Raw genomic sequence first — 15,787 nt, 5'->3', positions numbered from 1 at the left:
TTTAATCTTACCGATCCTAAATCACTCAGTTACCCAACTCTGGGAGAAGGTAATTAACTACCCCCTTTCACTGGAGTATGATCTGCCAGCAGGGCTGGGTCAGACAAGCAAACAGAGCAACCTCATGCTACCAAAGGGGGAAAGTAAGGTAGGAATGAACTGAGCCATTAGGACCAAGAGTGGGCGAAAGAAAGAATGGCTCCCCTGGTGAGGACAGGAGGGTAGGCATTGACTGGGCCAACAGGCGTCACCAGCTGGGCGTGAGTCACATCTGGCAGAGGCAAAAATGAGATCACAAAACAGCATGGATGGCAGGGTTTCGATTTTAAAACAGCAAGTAGATTAGAAACGTTGAGGAGTTAAAAATTAATGCAAAACTCTGATGTGACTCAAAATATGGAAACCAGCAGAAGCTGATTCTTCCAGAGTTCGGTGGAAGGAGCCAAGAACCGGGAATTAGCCCGCAGAGTATTCCCAAGGCCCGCTGTCTAAATTCCAAAGGAAGGAAAACCCAATGTTCAAAGAACTGTAGGGCGTACAGGGTCGCCAAAGAAAAGTACTGATGATTGAAACAAAGGGTAGGAGGGTGCAGCTTTTACAAATACTCAACCTGAGTTTAAAATATCTGTGTTCCAATATGGACTCCGCCCTTGACTTGCTGGGTTGATGGTGTGTGTGTCTCTGTGTACATGTGCACGCGATTCTCCTGATCTCCCCGGGGCTGGGTGTCTTCCTCAGTAAAATGATGGAACTAAATTATGTCATCTGAAAAGTGGTTTCAAGCTTTATTCTAGGAAGTGAAAAAATTGGGAGAGGAGAATGTAGGCCACTTAGTAAACAAAAGGCCTAGAATGAATGACAACACTTTTTTGCTCCAAAGGCTAGAAACCTCGGACACAGGAGGGCCTCTGCCTAGCTGTTAGATGTCACCACTGCCACTCCACCCCCATTCCTTGTGCCTAAACCCTCAGCTGAGAAGGGCATGGCCTGGTCCTGGGACATTCCATCCCATGGATTATTTGATGACGTGTCTCTCTCCTACCCTCCTCCCAGAGTACAATTTTCTAAAAGCAGAGAAAAATCCTTCCCAAGAAAATAAACACTCCCAAACAACTGTCCCATTCTGTTACCTATTTGGATTACATAATTGCTATGAAGTCAAGACTTTCTTATTGACACGCCAGAAAAGACCTCTCAGCTCATAAGCTGAACCGCCTTTTCTCCACTGTCCAAAGCCCTAAAAAACCTCCAAGTCCCTAAAAAGCAGTCCCCAGTGCCCACTGAGATGGAATGAAAAACTCCACCGCCTCAACTCTGCTCAGAATGGAAACTCAGATCAAAATATTTTAAATCTGTGGAGATGTAAGCCCTGTATACTATATTCCTCAACAATAATGACAGTAACAAACCCTTACTGATGCCCCAAACTGCCCTTCATAAAAGGAGAACACTGATGTTTTTTCTGATTCTGTTGAGAATAATTTAGACAAGTGTACAATCTTAACTCTTTTGTTGGCCAGTCTGTAAAATGGGGTGACCGATAATTGGTAACTGGCATCACTTACCAGACAGCAGGTAAAACAGTTAACCCCCTCCTGACCCACCCCGACACTAGGAAAAAACCACTAGGCCAAGCTAGCTCCAATCCCACAGAGCGCAACGCTAATTAAGATACCTATACTTTTCCCGTTGAGGCACCGGTAAAAAGGCTGAGGGTTCCTCTTACAGCCTGCTCTAACTTGTTCATCTGGATCAATGTAGAAATAGCAGTAAATTGCTCTTCGTAATTCCTCTCCAGGAATAAAAAGGACTAGGATATTCCTGGAATGCCTCCTCACTCACAAATTAGAAGGTATATACCTCCTGTAATCACTGTACTGTGCTCAGTGTGACAATTAAATGAGATAATGCATGGAACGTGCTGAGCGAGCATCTGGGACACAATAAACTCAATAAATCAATGATGTTACTAACTGTAAAAACAACAACACACAAACAACAAAACAAAACCAAAAAAACGGGGTGGGGGGGGGAACTGTTTCCTGATGCTTATCGACTTACTTGGAATAGGGAAGATCGAAACATAAGGCAACAATAGTTCCACAGCACAATCCAGAGATGTTTTTGCTGTCCTCTGGTTTTCTTGTAATCAGTCACTTGATAGCCATTAAGAAGAACTTTCCACAATGCCACGGGTACTCACACCCCACTATACATCCAACTCTCAATAACTGAGAGGTAGCAGAGTGTTTGTAACAACGAGGACAGAAATGCAAAAGACCTTAAAGAAATTCCACAAAGCCCCTTGGCACCGATCATGTGGAAGTTTTGCCAGAAAAGCCAAACGTCCCACACCACACAATGGTTCTCGGTGGAAAAAGAGGGTACGTAAAGCACAGACTCTGAGAATCCTAATGAGAAGGTTACCTCCCCATCAGAGACCAGACCTTAAAAGTCTAGCTCTTCTGTAAATTTTAGGTTACAAATAAATTCTTCCTAAGGCACACCTAGCAATCTTTTGTGTTTGGCTCTGCTGTTTGGACACGCACAGTTATGTTTTCCTTCCAGGCACAAAACCGGTTTTTAAGAGCTTCATGAAAATATTCATATTTTCACGATATGCAATTAGCAGGTTTTACTATAATTTATAACTGAATTTTCTTGTTCACTTGGGGCACACACATCATATACTAGGCTCACCTTCCCAGTGACACACCATAGTATGCAGCTATGCAGCACATTTTGTTTTAAAAGCAGCAAAATGAATAATGTCTGAACTCCAGAAAAGATGGTGCATTTGCAACAGTCGTGAGACCGTGTGGCAAAAAAAAAAAAAAAGGCCATAAAACTCTTACTTTGTATTTTGTATTGTGCCTATTCAACCTGTAAAAATTTTTGTAATTTCTAAACCAGGTTTTTCGGAAACACAACCGGCGTTAGGATTATGCCTTTTCAAGTTGTAAAAGACCAGGCCACTTGGCAATTCTTGTAGTTTCTAAACCATGCTTTCCAAAATGCAAAGGGCAAGTGTGACCTGTAACTTTAGAGAAGGGCAAGTAACGTTCTACCTCTGGCTGAATACTTAGTTATTTCACTTGACGTAAGTTTTTATGGCAACCCTCTATTACCATGAAAGTGTATGTCCTCTCCGATTCAAAGTAATTAAGTGCAACTTGTGAAAGTCAGGTTTTTTTATTTAATACATTCTAATCAAATAGTAACAGCAGTAAATAAACACTTTGAAAAACAGGCAGGTATCCCCCTATATCCGGAAGAAAATTAAGTCAGAGTATTCTACATGGTAGAAGGGAGACAATTGCTAATGTCCATGGTTAGACCACTTGGAAATTTCTAAAGCCATTTCTGAAAAATCAATGGCAACAGGTTGTGGGACACAGCTACTTCAAAGGGTAAAATGTCTCTATCTACATGGTTTTATTAACAGGGATTGAGTTGCACCTGTATAGCATGACATTCTTGTCTTTAGCCTTAGAGGAAAAGAAGTCTTTTCCATTTGCACCAGTTTGAAATATTTCTGAAATAAGGCTCCCTTGAAATGGATTACTACAGTACTCATTCACATGAGAGAGTTCATACATGTAGTAAAAAGACAAATACAGGATTTCATGGTCACTTTTTTTGGTTGATTTGGTTAATTGCATAAAATGAAGGATAAATACTCACAAGCATATCTGTTTAACAAATCTCCTAAGTACATCAGAATGCAAAGTATCAAATGTCCTAAAATAGACTCTGATCACCAGGCATACAAAATTGAAGTTAAGCCTTTGTCAGTTTGGTTCCTTCCACTTCTTCAGCACTCCTAAGTGGAGCTCCTTCTCTACTGCCGGTGCTGGCACCTTCCACCTAACAGGAACCTCAGAAAGGCAGAGTTCTGATAAAGTGTTCCTTCAGCCTTTACTTGGGACGTTTTATTTTTAACTTAAAAGGATAAACTGGTCTTGGTCAGCCTTAGGAAGGGAAGCATCACTCAGGTGAAAATATCTGGGGGAACTTTAAATACCTAGCTACCCCTCCACACATTTAAATTAGATTGACTTCAGCTGTTCTTAGAATTCTGCGTAGTTATCCAGAGCCGTCACTCAAGTTTTGGTTCTCTTTTTACATAGCTGCTTTCGGAGATACTCTATAGGAGGCATGTTTAGAAAAAGAGAAACACTTATACCTGGAATTTATATTCTTCCAAGTAATCTTTTAGTCTTGTTGGTAAAGGCAGTCCCCAGATGGTACCGGTACATTTGTTAATGGTGAGTCTACAGAGATGCTGCAGAGGTGGTGCTGATGTGTAGAGCGGTTTGGTCAGATAAAGGTGAACAGTGCCGTTCCGGGGGGCTTCTGGGCCTGTCCGCTTATCCTTGCACATCTGAACATAGTAGTCGATCAGATGAACCACACTGTCAAATTGTTTAAGCTTGGACTTGACACATATGATAGAGTCCAATCTAAATTTCCCATCTTGGTATTCGATGCGAAGATTAGTTGGTCCAGCTGATGTTTTAACAGATATTGTTAGTAGGTAGTCTGAATGCGAACTATCTCTAATCAAGAAAGTTCCTTCTGGTGCCTCTTTTAATTTCTCTTTGGCTTCATTAACAGTCATACTTCCCCAGTACCAACCTGGGGTTTTTGTTCAAAAGAAAAAGAAAAGAGAGTAAAATAGTTATTATAGAGAATTTTTAAAATAGGGTAAATACTTGGCAACAATTTTTCTAGCTCTAAAAAGAAGTGTGTGAAAGTTTACCAGAGGCTACCATAAATAGTTTCTATAGAAATCTGATGAAAACATAGGTCCATTTTATTTTCTGAACAAACTGCAAGCCAGTTTTCTTTTTTAAAAGTAACTTTCTGTAGCTGTTCTTTAAACTCTCTTAAGACTTTCTCCTAACGAAACAAAAGAATGTTCGCAGTATGACACACTGGCTGACCGGGCATGATGCTTCTCCACTAGTCAAGTGAAATCAAAGATTTAATGCAAATTAAGTCAGAAGTTAGAAATAAAAGCCATGCCCTTAAAAAAGTGGAAAACCCAACTCCAGTTAATACCAACAAGATAAAAAGAAGCAACTTTCTGAATGGTTGGTGTCCACTCCCACTCTCCCCAAATCTGTTAGCGGCTGCGTCCATCTCTCTTTTCAAAGTCCCGTAAAGCACCGCTATTTACTTGTTTTAAGAGGGCAGTTCTAGTATGATACAATAGCTTCTGTTCGCTGCTTTGATTACAACTACCTTATCAGTCATTGAGAAATGAGAGAAAGCCCAATTGATAGTTAGTACTTCCAGTTTACAGTCTTCCATAAACTCTTTTGGACTTTGCCCTAATTCAAATCCAATCACAACCGTCGGTCTCCCCAGCATTCTCGAGTCTACCTGCCAGTTCCATCTCCCATCCCGTTTTCAAAAGTGACTTAGCAACATCTTACAGTTTAAAAGTTTGAACAATGCTCCCCCTCCCTCCAAAAAAAAACTTGCTCGGGTACCTGCAATCTGCCGGTTCCTCCCGCAGAGGGAAAGCCCGTGGCCTGCACGGAAAGACCGGAACCGCAAGTGAAGGAACTTTTCCTTCTCCCTACTGCTACCAAAACTTCAACTTTGCCCCAAACGTAAGCTTTGAGGATCCTGATTTTGAAAGCCTGCAGGTTTGCCAGAATCTTTTTTTCCATCTTTTCTTCTTTCAGATGCCGAGAGACGACAGCGAGCCGCGCAAAGCGCAAGACTGCACTTGAAACAAGCGAGGCCAAGCTCGGCTGGGGCTTCGCAGCCCGCCCTCCTCCCGGCTTTGCGGCAGTCCTGAGCGGCAATCAGTCGGTCCCCGAACTTGGCCGCCAAGATTCCAGGCTGCAGCGGCTGCCCGGCCCGGGAGCCAGATGCAGCTGAAGCTGCGGGCAGCGCAGCGCCCACTCGCCGCCCTCTCACCCCGCGGACAGGAAAGGAGCCGGGCACTTTCTCCGGCTAAGGTCCGAGCCCGAGTGCCGACCCCCAAACGGCCGCGGAAAATAGCAAAAATTCCAGCGCCCTAAGAGTCTATTTCCAAAGAGCCCTTCTAGCGCTCTAACCTCCCCTAGGCCTCTGAGTCCCCCGAGAACCACTTTTCTTTCGCATTCCAAGGATCCAGGTCCGTAGGGGCATTCTCCCCGCGGTTCCCTGATCTGGGGCGGGGAGGGTAGCGATTGCTTCCCAGCCTCGCTAGCACAACCGCATCCTTGTCTTTGGGGAGGCGCCCCCTTCTCGCACGCATTGCGGCCGGTCCGCTCCCTACCTGTGTGACTAAGTTCCCGCAGGGCCTTCGCCAGACGCGCCGCCTCCGGGGACGGCTCCTCCGCCGACCCCGAGGTCCCCCAATGGCTCTGCGTCCCTTCCGCGCCATTCCCGGAGGGCTCGAGGCACCGCAGGGTCATGGGAGAAGGGTCACCGCGGCAAAGACAGGTGGCCGCCCGAGCTGGGGTCAGAGAGGGGCACGCGTCCTTCTTAGAAGTCAGTGGAAACCCCAAAACGAGCCCCTGAGGGGTCCGCGAAATGGAAATGGAGGGGGAGGTAATGGGGAGCCGCTGGTTCTTCCTCCCCGGGTCCCTGTGCACGGATAGCAAAATCCCCCGCAGGCGCGGTCACGCACAGTTTGCCTGCAAAGAGAAAGTGGAGGGTTGGGTCAGTCGGAACTGGACCCCTGCGGCCAGGGCGTGGGTGGAGGGACAGAGACGTGGAAAATCCCGGGAATCCTCCGCGTCTGCGCTCCTGAACCATTTAACCCCGAGCATCCAGTTACTGCCCTGGCCCGTTCTAGAGAAAGAAGGATAAAGAGAGAGCAGGGATCCAAGACGCAAGAGTTGGGGCGGGGGACAGGATGAGGGTGGCGAACCGGCTTATTTCCCGCCCAGGGCTGCTCGCTGAAATCGCAGACAAGGAGATGAGAAGAGCAAAGAGTCACCTGCGGGTACGGTGGTAAACAGGCCTCAGTCAAGGACAAGTAGAAAAATGTAAAAAGGAAAGAACAGGAGAGGTCCCCATTTGGCATTCCTATCTCACACTCCGCACAGCCCGGGGAGCCCCAGGAGGAAGCACCCCGCACAAACCTAGTTCCCGGCCCTACAGCGCCGCGGGGCTTCCCGGGCAGAGCCTGCAGCCCGGGACGCGGAGGTGCGGGAGCTGCCGCAACACAGCAGGAGAGGCTGCCTCCCTCCCCTCCCCCCGCTTCCTGGAGCTCGCTTGGGGCAGGGGTTGGGGGCGCCGTGGCTGCCGCTCCCGAGGCCGGGCGGCTGAGGCTGCTGTTGCCGCCGCGAGCGCTGTCGAGGAATCTGCCCGAGCGCGCAGCCCGCGCGGGGGCTCCGAGCCCTGACCCGAGCCGGGGGCCGAGCAGGCGGCAGAGAGCGCTGCGGGACGTGCTAGACAACCCACGCTGAGCCCTTACCTCGGCCTCGGCCGCCGCTGCCGCCTCCGCACCAGGCAGCCTCCCCAGCAGGCATGGGGCGGGGGAGCCGGGAGGGGCCCGGGAGGAGGGGTGTCTGCCCGAGTTTCCCCTGTTGACTTTTAATTTGGGAATGAGATGCCTGGGGATGTGACGAGCCCTGTGCTCAGCGGCGGGGGCGGCCGGAGTTCTCTGCACAGAGGGCAAACGTGAGCCCCGGGGACCATCGCCTCGATTCGCCGGGCTCTAACACCCCCTCCGGGCTCGGACACCCCCGACCCGGGGCAGCTGCTGGGTTCCCTCCGGCTGCAACCAAGGAGATGAGAAGGAGAGAGGGAGGGAGGAAAGAGGGCGGGAGGTAGGCGGGTGGGGAGGAGCGGGAGATCAGCTTATTAGGAGGATTATTAATCTGGATGGCAGTTTAGGGGAGGAAAAACAAAAACAAAAACTCTGGAGACTTCCAGACGCCGGGAAAGAACTGGAGAAAGCAGGCAGTAGCTCCCAGCCTCGGGGCAGAGCTGCAGCTCCGGCTCTCTAGCCCAGAGGCTCGAAACTGCGGAAGCCAAGGCTACCCCGCTCTCTCGGCCGCGCCCCAGTGCCCTCCCCAGCCCTCCTAGGGGCGGAGCCCTTGAGCTCCCCGGCCCGATACCTGCCGCGGGCCCCTGCCCGAGCTCCTCCGGCGCCCCAGCTGTAGGCGACGGGGATCCTGAGGCTGTGCGCCCGGGGCCCCGGCGCGCACTGTCCGCGGCCCGCGCAGTGCCAGTGGCGGCGGGCGAGAAGGCTCATGCTTCAAGGGAAGCCCAAGGCCCGCGAGCCGCGGCGGCGGCGAGACTAGACAAGAGTTAAATGTCTGTCCCCGGAGCGCTGTGTGCGCGCGACTTCCCAGACCTACGCGCCTCCCTCGCTCCCCGCCTCTCTCCCTAGTCCGCGCTCCCCGCGCGCCCCGCCCCGCGGCTGCGGAGGCCGCTTTCCAGGAACTTTCCAGGAATCCACCTCACGTGACCGCGGCCCCCGCTACTGCTTTAAAGAGACTCCGGTGCTAATGCGCAGGCTTCAGGAGAGACGGGCTCAGAGCGTTCGGGTGCCGGCCAGGGCGGGGTGGATGCCTGGGAATCCGCCCTCCTCTGACCCCACGCCCCGGAGTTCTCGGAGACGCGCAGGAGAAGAACCAGGCCATCACCGTCCCGGTTTCGGCGGCTGGAGCTTGCGCCCAACCCATGCAAGCTGTGCGCCGGAGTCGAGCGGTTAGCAGACGTTCTCGCCCCTCGGCCCGCCGCGGCTGGTTGTCTTTTCCATCCCCTCCGCGCCTTCTCTAGGCGACTTTCCAGGCCGCACATTTTCGGGGTGGTGGTGGCTGGAGAGACTAGAGATCCTCGGAAAGGGCCCCTCCCGCTCTAAGATACATTAATGGAGTGGGAGAGCTCCCTCTTCAGCACCCCCGCGCCCACGCCCGGGACCCGGAGGGAGCGGGCTGATGGCGGTCCTCTCGGGTCCGGTCCTAGAAGGCTGCCAGCGGGCGTAGAGCGGCGCCTCGTTAAACGGCGCCGGCCGCTCTGTCTCCTCCCCGTGGCGGTCTTGCTCGCTGTCTCCCGCACCGGCCCAGCCCAGCTCCTCCGTCCCTTCCTCCTCCTCGCCGCTCCGTAGTCTCCTTCCGGCCACCCGGCGGCCCTCCGGCTCACCTGCGCCGATCGCGGAGGGGGCGCCCAGACCCGCGCGCCCTGGTGGTCCTGGCCGGCCCGTCTCGGTGTCCGCAGGCCGAGAGCGCTCGACTCTGCGATTTCCCGCAGAGCTTGCACCCGGGGCCCGGAAATGCGGAAAGATCCCAGCTCTTCTTCCCTGTCCAGGGACCCTCACCTCCTCCCACCTAGTTGAAGGCCACCTGGCCTCAGTTGAAACTCATCTCCTTCCCTGCACGTCCGCCTCCGAAATGTGACCTACTTTAAATGTGACCTACTTTTTAAAAACCATTAACACTCATGGGAAAACCGGATCCAAAATTTCGATAACCATTTTTCTTTGAAATACTATTCTATTGCATCACTATTCAAAAGCTTGAAAGGTCAATGGCCACTTTTAGTTGAAGCGATGGCCATAGGGAAGTTGGGCGAGGAAAGGGGAGGGGGCGTAGGGGAAGGTGCGGCTCACAAACCTTGCCTGGTGCACCCCCCTGCTGGCTCTGCGAGGAAGCATAAACCAGCTCCTGCCTTCAGGCCGGGAGTCCTGGACAAACGGTTTTTCTCAATAATTTTCCTGCTTTTGAGTAAATAATTATGCAAATGATAGGCAGATTAGCTGGAGAGGAAGGGGGGGTTGCATTTCCCAGCTAACAAAGGGTTTTGTCAACGATGGAGTCGCGTGCACTGAATCATGTTTTGTTTCTTAGAGTCTGATCTGGAGGGCAGAGCTAATTGAATCCTAGTTAAAACCCTCTATAATGGAGATGAATAATTTTGCACAAGTCGTTTATCGTCCTTGGACCCTAGACCTTTTCTATAAAATTAAGGGACTGGACTCTGGTTCTGGGTGACGGACTGGTATGAATGAAAAAATAAGATTCCATGTGGAGTTTGTGTCTAGTCTGAGGCCCAGAACCTTTAGGAGCCACTACATCTACTAGGGTTCATTATGCTCTAAATTATTCCATTTGACCTCTCCTTCCTTGGTAGAGCATCCCAGAGAAAGGGTGTACCCACTTTTCTGTAGTTTAAAGATATTTTTAAAATTTTATAAAGATAAAATAATTTCTATTTAATTGTCAATTGAAATGGATCTGCCAGCAGCACTTCTTAACGTGCTTTCCTGTGGCTTCCTAAGGACCTTTGCACACACCCTCCTCACTTCCTGGAATGCCCCTCCCCAGACTGGGTGCATGGCAGACTCTCATCATTCAGGGCCCAGCTCAAAGTCACATCCACAGAGAGTCACTGTCCACAAAGATTGCAATAAACACAATGCCAGCTGTAGGGGCACCAAGCTTTGTACCAAAGTAGGATTTTTAACTTTTGTTTCTGAAAGGTCTCAGCAATGCCTTGCATTTTATTGGCCCCAGGAAGCACATATGGGAGCCACTTAGGAAAATATTTATGAGATCATGTTAAGTGAAAAAAAGTACAATATGAAATTGTATCCATGCTATGATTTTGACATTATAGAAGTATGTATGCATGTGGGCAAAAACAGAACGAGAAGAAATAAAAGCAGCTGTTTTTAGGGTGGCAGGGTGGGTGAATTTTTAAATTTGACTTTCCTTAATACTGTTCTAGTATTTCTGATACAGCCATCAGTTTCCCAAAATTGCATGCAGGTGTCTTCACTTACTCTCAGGGGGTAGAGTATAGTTTGTAGAGCTGATGGACTGCCCTCCTGAACCCCAGACCTGCCACCCGGCATTACCCTTTAGATGTCTAATCGGTATCTCCCATTTAATAGGTCCCAAAATGGGGCCTAGATAACCCTTCCCCCCCCACCCTTAAAAAGAAAATAAAAACAAAGCCATCCCTCCTGCACCCTTCCCCATCTCTGAAAATGTCAATTCTATTCTTCAGTTGCTCAGGCCAGCCAACAGCCTTAGAGCCATCTTTGACTGCCCTTTCTCACACACACCCACATCTCACCTGTCAGCTAATCCTCTGACTCTGATTTCACAATAAACCCAGAATGGAAGCACTTGCCGCATCTCCACTGCACACTAGTCCAGGCCACCTCCATTTCTACCCAGCTTACTGCTGCAGCCTCCCTCTTGGCCTCCTTGCTCCCCAATAGGCTATTTCTGACAGAGCAGTGAGAGAGATCCTGTTTAAACTAAGTCATTTCACGTCCCTCCTCTGCTCTAACCCAAGTGGCTGCATTGCACCAGAGTAAAAGACAAAACACTAACAGCCACTTGCAAGACCCTAGAAGATCTGGTACCTCTGATCTCATCCCCTCCTGTTCTGTTCCTTGATCACAATGCTCAAGTCACACTGGACTTCTTGCTATTGGTAGCGCATGCTGCCCTTGCTCTTTCCTCAGGGCCTTTGTCTTTGCTGTTTCCTCTACCTATTATGCTCTTCCTCCAGATAATCTGCATGGTTCACTCCCTCACTTCCTCAGATCTTTATTCAGTGTCACCTTCTTAGTGAGACTTGACTGTTCAGAATCCACCCCTCCCCCCCACTTCTCTTGCCTCCATGCCATAGTTTTTTCCCTTACACTGATCACTATCTAACCTAGTTTATGTTTTATCCATTGGTCCAGTTTCCTATCTCTCTCCCCCACAAGAACGTAAGTTTCATGAGGACATATATCTGTATTTGTATCTACATTGTTTACAGCTATATATCTCAGCACCTTGAATAGTTCCCAACATGTAGTAGGCACTCCACATGACTGTAGAATGAATGAATTGATGCTCCATCAGAATGGCTTTAAAGTTAAACTGCCCAGGCATGAATCCTCACTCTGCCACTGCTGGCTGCATATGTAATCTTTGGCAAATGATTTAGCCTCTTACGGAGATAATAATTAAACATATAGAGGTATTGTGAGAATTACATGAGATAATCTATAAAAAGTGCTTTGGCACTTAGCAAATAATAAAGATTAGCTATTATTTCAACTCTCATTCTTTTACTCTCAGTGAGTTTGGATTTTTCTCCCTAGGGGTAAGATTATCTTATTTTTGCCTATATGAAACCCAACCGTCACTCTCTGGTCACTGCCCAAGAACTTCCCGTTAGTTGATTCCCTGGAGTTCACCTTCAGCTTTAAATGTATAGGGTAAAATAGTGATTCTGTTTGTTCCTAGATTTTCAGGAGTACATCTGTTCTGTTCAGCAGGGCAGGTGCATGGCTGCAGTAGTGAACTTTCATTCTAATTGGGGAGGGAAGGGAGAGTGATTTTCACAAAGCTGGAGAGTGTCTTCTGTTGCCCGCGTGGAGGAATTGCCAAGGCTTGAAAATCTCTGTGTACCAAACCCGAACTGCACCTTCTTGGTTTTGCAGTGCAGATGTTCTGATACTGGAATTGATGAGCAATCTGCACTGAGCTTCTGCTGAGTTGCAGAGAGAGCTTTTTGGGTTTTGTTTGGGGGCCGAGGGAATGACCGTTGACTGTTGTATCTAAAGTGCCTGTGGGTAGAAGGTACCCTTTTAAGTGGCCACCATCCCTTCCTTTTAGAGTTTGCCATTTCACCACCACCACCACACACACACACACACACACACACACACACACACACTCACACTCAGCACCTTCAAAGCTCCTTGTGATTCTGGAACCCACTCTTCTGGAGAGCATATGACCCAGGCTAGCCAATAGGAGTACCCCATGCCCCTGGACACAGGGGTTTGTCCAGTATCACAGCCCAAGCAGATTATTTTTTTTAGGACTTGATGTAAGTGCCTCCCCTTCTGAGATGATGAGCAGTAATGACCATGCAAGCCAACTTTTCCACCACTTCGAGAGAGCCTGTCAAAGAACAAAGGCAACAGAGAAGAAAGCAGAGCTCAGGTTTGAGTGACAGGGAGAGATTCCTGAGCACTTGAATCCAACATGCCCGAAGCTGCACTGCCCTTCAGCTTCTCAGATACAGGAATGAAAGAGTTTATTTTTTCCCCACAGGGTTTGATTTGGGTTTCCGTAACTTGTAATCAAAGATACTCTCATGGGGTGTAGTGGTTTGGGTGTGGAGGGATGTATGGGAGGGAGTGGAGTGGAGAATTGAGAAGACAAAGAAGAGAGCTGCCTTTCACAGTAATGAGCATCTCTTAAACTTCATCTGGTGCTTCTCAGTACCAATTCCCTTTACAATGTCCTGCTTGCTCCACCCCTATAGTGGAGGACACTCACTGGGGGACAGCGGAAGACGAGCAGATCCTGCTGGCTTCTGTGCTCTGGGTCAGGGATGGGGGGAGGGAGAAGCCAGGCAGATGGCTGTCCCCTAGACTTCTGGGACCCTGGGACATGGTTGATGGCTGTGTCCTTGGTCTTTCTACCCGCAGAAGTGGAAGGGAATCATGTTCTAGGACAGTAGTTGTCAATGTTAAGTCACAGATCTCTCAGAAATTCTGGTAAAATCTATAGATCAGAGTTCAACAAACCACCTGCATATGGGCCATATTTGACCCTAAGTGTTATGGGTGGTCTACCAGGGTTCTAAAAAAAAAAATGTGAACCAAATAAAATCTCTGGAGATTTCATCCCCAAAGAGATCCAGATTTTTGCTTTCTCTTAACCAGTCCTAAGATCTGTCCACACTGGGTCCCATTCCCTCAAGGCAGTGAGCAGCAGAAGCATAGTGGCGGCTGCCGCCTTTGGAAGGTACATCCCCTCCCATTCTCCACAATCCTCAGCATCCTCTATGGATCCCCAGCACTGAACAGTACTTGCCATCTGTCATCACCCTTACATTGCTGGTTTTCTTATGGTGAAGAAGTATTTCTCTGGCCCTAAGTCTCTACCAGAGTGAGGAAATTAAAAATAGAACCAAAAGATTGAATATTTCAAGACAAATGGGAGAGAGCTTATTTCTCTGTGGAAGTGAAGAATATTCCTCTGTTTAATAGGCAAACAAAGTGTGGCTGGGTTCTCACATTGGCCTATTTCATTCTTCTATATTCCTACCTGGTCCTGCAGGCATTTGCAGACAGGTTCCATCTAAGACTTTATCTGCAGAAAAATGTTCAGGAGGCAGGCACAGATTGGGGAGGAGGTTAACTGACCATATGAAGCCTGACTGTGAGCCCCCAGGGGCCTGTTGACCTCAGGTGAGAACCCTTGTCCTAGAGGGTGGATAGTCTTCAATAGAGCACTCCTGAGAGATAAAGGTCTGGTTTCAGCACTGTATGGGGCGTTCTTTATTGGAACTGGTCTATATAGTCAGAGGATCACCAATCATAACACTCTGGTGCTGGAAAGGACAGTTTCACTAGTGCAGAAGAATTTTCTTCATCTTTCTCCTTCCCCACGCTGCTCTAAACTTCTGGTCACCTTGTTTCTCAAACACACCAAGCCTGCCTCAGGATCTTTGTACTTATTCTCTCTGAAATGCTCTTTCTCCAATATTCTCATGGCATCACTCCCTCACTTCGTTCAGGTCTTTGCTCAGAGAGACCTTCCTTTTTTTTATCAGTGATTATTTCTTTCCCCTGCTTTATTTACCATCCCAGCATTTATCACTACCTGACGTTATCAGTATTTTTCACTTGATATTTAATGTTTAATGTTTAATGTTTCTCTCCCACTGGAAATATAAGAGGAACTTTGTTTTATTCACTACTGTATCTCCAATGCCTGAAATAGCTCCTGGTCCATAGTAGATGCCCAATATAAAGTTGCCGAATGAATCAATTAAACAAATGCATCTACAAGTAGGGAAATTGAAACACTTCCACTAGCTCCTTTCTGGACTGGCTCCCTTTAATTTTTTCATCTTCCCTTGCTTACATGTGCTTCTCAGCTCAGTCTTTGGCTTAGCCTACAGACTCTGATCTGCTACCAAGAAGAGCTTGGGCTTTCCTGGAGTTTCTCCTTAATTTCCATGAGCCTGACTTCACAGCTGTAGTACCTAGTAGCTAGTAAGTGAGAGACTCAGCCACTCAACAAATGTTCATGAGGGCTTAAAATGTTCTAGGCCTTGTGAACAAATGTAACTCAGCCCTCTCTTAGTGAGAGACACCACCAGGAAATCATTTTAGCAAAGAGTGAAAAGTTGTGGAGGAATTAAGAGTGGCTTTGCAAACAGCTGGGAAGCACCAGTACAACCACCTTGGGAAGTCCAGAAAGGCTTCCTGGAAGAAGGGACCTTAATCAAGACCCTTAACTTCTGTGGATTCTTGTTTTCTCATGGAAAATCTGGATTTGATGAGCTGTTATGTTTCCTTCTCATTCAAATCACCTTCCAAGCTCTGTTCCACAACCTCCCAAAGAGCAATTGATGGTGTTATTAGACCTAAGCTGGGGCAGCTTCTAGGTATGTTTGATTTTCCAGAGGAGTTCACAAAGGTCAAGGCCTGGTATGATGATGTGGTAAGCAGAACAGGCAGAAGAAATACCTATTAGTAAATAACAAACACCACTCCTGGCTTAGTCATGGAATTCTGAGAAGCAGCAGCACCCAGTGAACCAACCTGGAGATTGGCAATCATGGGTGAGACTAACTTTAACCAAAGGCATGTTACAACCAGAGCTACAGAAGGCAAGCTCTAAACCATACAAACAGTAGCCACCTCCTCAAGCCACAGGACAACCTCCATATACATCCCACGTGAAAAGGCCAGCTGATCACACATACAGGCCTTTTCTGTTCCTAGCACATTAAATTATAATGATCATGCCCTGCCATACAGGAAAGCAATATAATATCATCAGTTTGTCTTTATATGATG

At 48.2% G+C, this 15,787-nt stretch overlaps 1 protein-coding gene across 3 annotated transcripts; it reads right to left on the bottom strand.

Annotated features, from left to right (window-relative positions):
* Nucleotides 1–3,173: 3,173 nt before the first annotated feature.
* SOCS2 (suppressor of cytokine signaling 2) lies at nucleotides 3,174–9,371 on the bottom strand. Of its 3 annotated transcripts, XM_004269539.3 has the most exons (4): nucleotides 8,070–9,063; nucleotides 7,424–7,726; nucleotides 6,278–6,638; nucleotides 3,174–4,638 (listed from the first exon to the last, which is right to left on the bottom strand). In XM_004269539.3, exons 3-4 carry the CDS (start codon nucleotides 6,414–6,416, stop codon nucleotides 4,181–4,183), a joined length of 597 nt encoding a protein of 198 aa, XP_004269587.1. In that variant the 5' UTR covers nucleotides 6,417–6,638; nucleotides 7,424–7,726; nucleotides 8,070–9,063; the 3' UTR covers nucleotides 3,174–4,180. The 3 variants fall into 3 exon arrangements, with proteins under 3 accessions (XP_004269587.1, XP_033283621.1, XP_004269589.1); XM_033427730.2 differs by lacking the exons at nucleotides 7,424–7,726; nucleotides 8,070–9,063 and adding an exon at nucleotides 9,100–9,371; XM_004269541.3 differs by lacking the exon at nucleotides 7,424–7,726.
* Between the last annotated feature and the right edge of the window lie 6,416 nt (nucleotides 9,372–15,787).

This window comes from Orcinus orca, chromosome 11, assembly GCF_937001465.1.
Source record: "Orcinus orca chromosome 11, mOrcOrc1.1, whole genome shotgun sequence".
Classification (NCBI taxonomy): domain Eukaryota; kingdom Metazoa; phylum Chordata; class Mammalia; order Artiodactyla; family Delphinidae; genus Orcinus; species Orcinus orca.
The sequence above is the reverse complement of the archived record's forward strand: the minus strand, read 5'-3'. Positions and strand labels throughout refer to the sequence as shown.

Coding starts and splice junctions, on each gene's coding strand:
- SOCS2 (XM_033427730.2), bottom strand. CDS start 6,416: ATGACCCTGCGGTGCCTCGAGCCCTCCGGGAATGGCGCGGAAGGGACG. Junction 4,639..6,277: donor GCGGGAACTTAGTCACACAG/GTAGGGAGCGGA, acceptor CAAAAACCCCAG/GTTGGTACTGGGGAAGTATG.